The sequence below is a fragment of the Glycine max genome, chromosome 2 (assembly GCF_000004515.6).
Source record: "Glycine max cultivar Williams 82 chromosome 2, Glycine_max_v4.0, whole genome shotgun sequence".
Taxonomy (NCBI): Eukaryota; Viridiplantae; Streptophyta; class Magnoliopsida; order Fabales; family Fabaceae; genus Glycine; species Glycine max.
The window spans coordinates 14,590,473-14,597,285 of record NC_016089.4 but is presented as its reverse complement, the minus strand read 5'-3'; the positions used below and the strand labels follow the sequence as shown (position 1 = coordinate 14,597,285).

Here is a 6,813-nt window from a genome sequence, read left to right as displayed (position 1 = left end):
TTATTTTAGAATTTTTACATAATTTAATATTATTTTCTTAACGATTTTTGTAGACACATGCGCTATAATAGATTTATTGATATATAAGTAGTTAAAAATAAATGTTTAACAATCAATTTATTTTTTCTAAAATTAAATTTTTAATTTTTTTTCAAAAAATATTTTTCTAATTTGAGTCGGGTATGGGATAGGGTTGGGGATACCCGACGAATATGGGGATGAGATAATAAACTTAAACCCGTCGGGTATCGAATACGGGTATGGGGATATGTTAGGGAGCTGAGATAAGGGATTGGGGAGACAATACCCGTACCCGTCCCGCCCCATTATCATATCTATGTATGATTGTGAAAGAATAGTGGATGGAATGGAACCGAAAGCAATCAGTGCAGTGTATAACATTTAAAACATGATAATAAACTAAATAATAACCATTATCTAAATAAATAAAAAATTCAATTGCGTTTAATTAGTAAAACATCATGGTGAAATATATAAGCTGTTAAAACTTGAGAACAAAAGGAAACCAATTTTCTGTCCAATTCCCTTTTTTATCCTTAATTATCTAATCAAATACTTATAATTTTTTATTCATGAGAGAAATCATTAACAAACTAAAACATACTATATGCTACCAACAAAGTGTGAGATGGTTAATAAATAATGTTGTCCCTTAACCATGAAAAGACATCTATTGGAGATGTCAACCCCTTATATTAATTTCAATGTCTAAAAAAATTAATTCTTAACTTTCTATCGAAAAATATTCTTATTCACCCAAAAAAAAAAAGCTATAGGAAATAGTAATAGAAACCCTTGCATATACAAGTTTCAACTAAGCTAATCAACACATTGCTATTTTATATCAAATAATTCCGTAAAATCACGTGACAAGCAATTATATTGTTTAAAGTAATGATGTATCAGTTGTTGATTAGTCTGGATGCTTTTTCTTTTTCAGTGCGTGGGGTTGTTTATGGGTCACGCAAGGAAATAGTGTTCGATACTGTTTCAGCCAATCATGCAAAATTGTTTTTTCAAAACAAAGCTAATATTGATCACATTTCAATAGAGGATCAAGAAGCATAATTTGTTTTTTTAATAGTTTGTATGCACCTTTTAATAATCCATAAATCTGCCTATGAATTATTGTTACCAAAACTTTGTCAAAACCCACTTCTAAACTTGCATTGTTAAATGGCTAAGCTTGTATGTTTCTCAAACAAAAAACAAGTAATAACTTTCTTCATTACTCAAAACATGATGTCATTTTCTTCATGTATAGATATTATGCCACTAAGCTCTCTTCTTTGATGCCCTCGTGCGAGTTGGTCTATTCGGTGTGGTATCTGCAGATGCCTCTGCCTCTGATATTTCTTCAGGAACTATGTTTTCAGCATCTGAGCCTTCCAACTTGGAGCGGCGATTTTTAATCAGATAATGAGCCACAGATTTGAAACCCAGTTTTGACACCTTACAAATACAAATTACAAGGGAAGAATCAGTTCCAGCACCCCCATGTGGCAAAAAGGATAAGACTTTTTCTTTGAAGAATGTTGAAGCAAATATATGTAATAATTTATGATGACCTGAAGTTTATTTTTATCCCATACAGCAAAAAGATAGAACAAAAACAACAGCAAAAGTCTTGTCCTACCAAGTTAGATTAGCAACATGGATCACATAGCATTGGGTTCAGTTAAAAACTAAGAACAAAAGAGAGGAAAAAAGCAAATGTTATATTATGCAACAAGGTTATCATATCGAGAATTTGAGATTCAAATTGTGAGTAGTGAATCATTAATCATAACTTGTATTGAATCATAAGATCTAGGGACAATAAAAAATAATTCAAATATAGCCTATAGAAATAGAAATAGATAGCCAACCGAATCACATCAAATTGTATGATTCAAATCACAAATCATAAGATTTTAATAACTATGTTGTGCAATACTAACCTTACTGTATATGTTACCAGTAGGCATCCAACCTTTTCCCCTGCGGCAACGACTGCAGTTGCAAATATCCCGACAAGGAGGGCAAGTCCATTTTGTGTTATGGTTGGCTTCTACCACATTTTCTCCATATCTATAAAATAATAGTAGAAACAATGACTTTCATCAAACTTGACAGAACGACAGTGGTTGACTCAACACAAGGTTATACTTGTTAGTTTTAGATGGAGCCATATTTTTTCACCGCAGATGGCTGACATAATAATAGATGCCATCATTTTTAAAGTTCTGAATGAAAAGTCATTTTCTCAATCTGAACCTTAGCTTAAATAATGTTACCTCATGTACAAGCAATCTCCACAAAATTGCCCTTGGAGTAATTCGCATTTGTTGCAATGAGTATGCTGGCCAAGAGTTTTCTGCCTGCAAGTAAAAGAAATGATTTATGAAAACTTTGCCCTGAAACAAGAATCATATGGAAGAAGCGCCAGCTTTATATGTTAACTTGTACTACGAAAAGGAACTGAGTCTGTGTTCTTGAATCAAAAACGTGTAAAACCATTTCCCCTAGTTAAGGTATCACACCATTCAAAAGGCAGCAAAAAGCAATAGCTAAATTGCAAAGCCTTCCCATTCCAAGTTTCCATCTGATTGAGGCAAAAGTAACAGAACACGTGTAGTTCTAGATCAAACATAAAACATGTCAAATATACCAAGCATGTTAAAGAAGTTGGCAATTTAAAATTGAAACATCAAGGAAAAAAGTTTCAGGAAATGAAATTGGAACTAGATTATGTTTAAAATAAATAAAGCAGGGCAAAGACACAGGAATGTTCAATGTAAGCATATATGTATCTTCTTTTAACAATATAAGCTTTTCTAATTTCTTTTACCAAAATAAATTGTGTGGGAATAGAAACTAATAAACCCAACAAGGAAATAAGGCATATCCCAAGGAACATAGAGAATTTATCAATATACATTTGAACATTACCTGCATTGATGGCATGTCTCTCCTTTGATTGGATCATATATACGGTTCCCATCTTCATCATATCCATCTACATACAATTCCCAAGTACTCTCACAGTCTCCCAGAAGCTTCTCCTGCTCTTCAGTGTAAACTTCAGGGTTTGTACCTTCTGGAATAACAATCTCTACTTCATCATTTTTCTTACTTGCTGACTCGCGAAAATCTCTCTCAGCATAGTTAATTGGTGCCCGGCTCATTATTCTGCAAACCCACGAAATGTTTCAGATACTTCAGATATTTCTAAAGTATTTCTTGAATCATCATGTCAACACAATTGATGAACTGTGATAATGACTAATGAGCATATAAATAATGCCATTTTATAGTTCAAACAAAACTTAGCCACAATTCCTCAAGCAATTTTAGTGTTCTTCAATCAAAACTAGAGTTTCAAATTTGCATGATAAAAGTTTGCATTGAAGTTCGGCATATATTACCAAAAAGTAAAACTCAAATTCTAATAGAAAAAGCAACACCTAATTTACTTTAAAAAAAAGTGTATCTTAGCTTAAATACAAAATCCCTAATATTGAATTACAAAACACTGTTATATCATATCTTAGCCTAGCCATGTTCACGTTCATGACTTGGAATTGCTCCAGCACGTGTTTCAATGTAAATCCAATGTATAAATGCAAAATGAACGCAAAAGCAAGGATCTGATCCATTGGCAAAATGATTTGTTGCCTCGAAAGTTATTTTGCAATGGAGAACAAAACATGCACTGAAATGGGTCTCCACTTCCACAGACAAGGGAAAAGAAAAAAAAGGTAACACCTTTAGGGAGAAAGGAACAAATCCAGATAGAAAATTTGCTCCTTTTCACGTTCCACTGCAATCAAAACACATATAAACGTAGAAATTAAGAAAAAACCTGAAAGAGCGTCTCTGGGGTGAATGATTGGGTTGGTGGGTGCGCTTCTTCTGTTTCTTTAGGGGTTTGAGTTTATGAGAAAGGTCGAATAAGCCAAGCTTCTGCATTCTCTCCATGTTCTCTTTGATCCTTTGCTCCCTAGCTTGCTCGTAACCTTCGTTTTTTACCCTTTTGGAACCTTCGTTTTGGGAGTTTTCATTTTCATCACCATCATCATCTTCGGAGAGAGAAAGAGGGGCTTCTTCTCTCTTCTTTCTGCGAGTGCCCATTTTCATTTTCTCTGTGTCGAGACTTGAGAGAATGAGTTTTGGTTTTGGTTTGGGGAGGTGAAATGGCGGGAGTTCCAAATCCATTGGAAATAAGAATAATATCAATAGTGTTCCAAATTCACCAATAAGGTAAACACAGAAAAAACTCTGTGCTTGAGATTATTTTTTTAATTAAAATTTGTTATTGGATTTAATGTCTTTTTTTAGGATTAAAAGAGAAATAGAAAATAAATAAATGAGAAAGATAGAAATAGGAAAGAAATAATGTGAAAAATATGAACTCTTTGGATGAATAGAAGTAGGAAAAAATTGTAAAAAAAATCATTTCTTGTTTATATGAGTAGAATAGAGAGTGAAAAAAAATAGCATAAGGATAATTGTCTAATTAAATATAATTTTTTATCGCATTGTTTTTTTCTTAAAACAAAATTATTTATTATTTCTATTTTTTATATTATTACAAATTTATTTAATTTTTAAAAATTAAAAAATAGATGTACAAAAATAAATTTCCAAATCATGGCAAAAGGAGAAAGATTCTGAAACGATGGAGTCACAATTTTGACACTTTTTTCTCTTTTTTTTTCAATTAAAAGGCTACACACAGTCTCTCTTGTTTTACTTTTTTGTGTTTCTCTCCCTCCAAAACCACACCCAATCCAAACATATAAACTATAAAGTTTGGTGTTGATTTTTTTTATTATTTGTATACATTGATGATAACAGGTTAAAACATAAAATTTTGTGTAAATTATTCAAACCCGCCCACTATATGACTTTAGTGGATTTTTTAATTGTTGAAATGAAACTTTAATTTTAGTATAAGCTCAACATTGTTTTATGAATAGGTCTAAAATACAAACAATTATTATACGAGAATGATAAGAGTTAAATTTAGATCTTTAACTACTGGTGTGATCCTATACTTCCCAAATTCAATATAAAAGGTAGTTTAAAAACATAAGTTTTGTCCGACTGAAATTTCAAATTGAAATTATTAATTTTGATTAAAAGTAATTTAGAAACTATGATGGATCAAGTAAACCATATAAATCATGTAAGGGGGTTTAACATAATTTGTTCAAAACATGATGGGTGAGTTATAATTTTTTTAATATTTATCTTTGATTCATACGGTTAAAAAAAGTGTATAAATAATATTTTGCATTTATAAATTATGGACTTAGAGCTTTCATTCATTTAATAAATTTTAAGTTATTTATAAATGATATTTGAACTCAGAATTTATTTGTCTTAAAACATGCTTTTTTTTTTATAAATTAATCAAGTTTCAAAGTTTTTTTTCTTTATTTCTTACATTTAGTCTAAAATAATGTATTTTTTATCTCTCCGTAAAGTTTGAATATGTAACATTTTATTTTTCGTAAAAAAAATAAAAAAAAAATTATTTAAAAATAAATAGAGTTTTAGAAAAATAATAAATTTTTGATAATTAAATACATAAGGAAAAATGGTTTTATTAATTAAAATAATAGTTTTAAGGTAAATAAAATAAATATATGTTCTTAGAAAATAAAAAAGATATTTTATTTATTTATTTGATAGAAAGTAAAATAAAATTCATTTTTATAAAATAATAAAATAAAAAATAGAGTAAATAATAGGATAAAAGTACCCTACCTATAAATAGAGACATATTAGGTACACTCACTTCCCTCAAAATCTTTTTTTTTTCGTATACACTCAAACTTGTTCCACTAAAACTATGATCTCAGGCACCGTTGGATCGTCCTGAAATTTAAACACCAAGTTTGAAACTCATTTTCACACATCTCCACCGTTGAGATTTAAGAAATAATATCTATGGTTATAGAAATGTCTCTCACATGTAAACAGTGAAATGGAAGTTCTAATCTCTTATTCTTTCTAATACTTGGAAACCCTGGTAGGACAACCAGAGGAAAAACTTGAAAAATCTTAGGGAACCGTTAGAGATGTCGTTATCATTACCAGACTACACATTTGACCTCGCTTAGAGGTAAGGAATGGATTTATCGCAATTGAGGTTAGAATGAACACATGTATGAATCCTTAAAGAATCAAATTGTGATTTATTTTGAGATGTTTACTATATTGTGATTCTTCCTTTGTGATTATAATTACGAGATTGTTGTGTTTGGTAGGACAATTGATGCCCTGATGCGAAATGATTGATAAAATTGAGTGTTCTTGGTGATTTCATGTTTTTTACCAATGATTTTAATTCTTTTGATTTTAATATTTTTTTTCTTCGTACCCCATTGCCCGGAGGCTCTTCGCTATGCGAAGGTATGGGGGAGGGATGTTGTACGCAGCCTTACCCTTGCATATGCAAAGAGACTGTTTCCGGATTCGAACCCATGACCAACAAGTCACCAAGGCACAACTTTACCGCTGCACCAGGGCTCGCCCTCTCTTTTGATTTTAATATGATTATGTGAAATTGTTTGAGAGATTTAATCATATGAACATAACATATTAATATTATTATTGTGTGACATGTATATAATGCATGAGGTGTGATAACATGTTGTCTAGGGATTATGGAAGCGTGATGAACTATGTGCAAGTGACAAGTTGAGTATGTGTTAAATTATGATATCACACATGTGTATTGAGATGTTATGTGCATTGAGTTGTGAGCTATGAATCGTATAATCACACAATTGTAAGACCTTT

The 6,813-nt window shown here is 30.9% G+C and overlaps 1 protein-coding gene across 1 annotated transcript; it reads right to left on the bottom strand.

Moving 5' to 3' along the window:
- Window positions 1-1,032: 1,032 nt before the first annotated feature.
- On the bottom strand, window positions 1,033-4,205 carry LOC100811050 (cell division cycle-associated 7-like protein-like). Its single transcript, NM_001255105.2, has 5 exons — window positions 3,866-4,205; window positions 2,953-3,192; window positions 2,298-2,381; window positions 1,962-2,091; window positions 1,033-1,473 (listed from the first exon to the last, which is right to left on the bottom strand). Exons 1-5 carry the CDS (start codon window positions 4,138-4,140, stop codon window positions 1,297-1,299), a joined length of 906 nt encoding a protein of 301 aa, NP_001242034.2. The 5' UTR covers window positions 4,141-4,205; the 3' UTR covers window positions 1,033-1,296.
- Window positions 4,206-6,813: the final 2,608 nt, after the last annotated feature.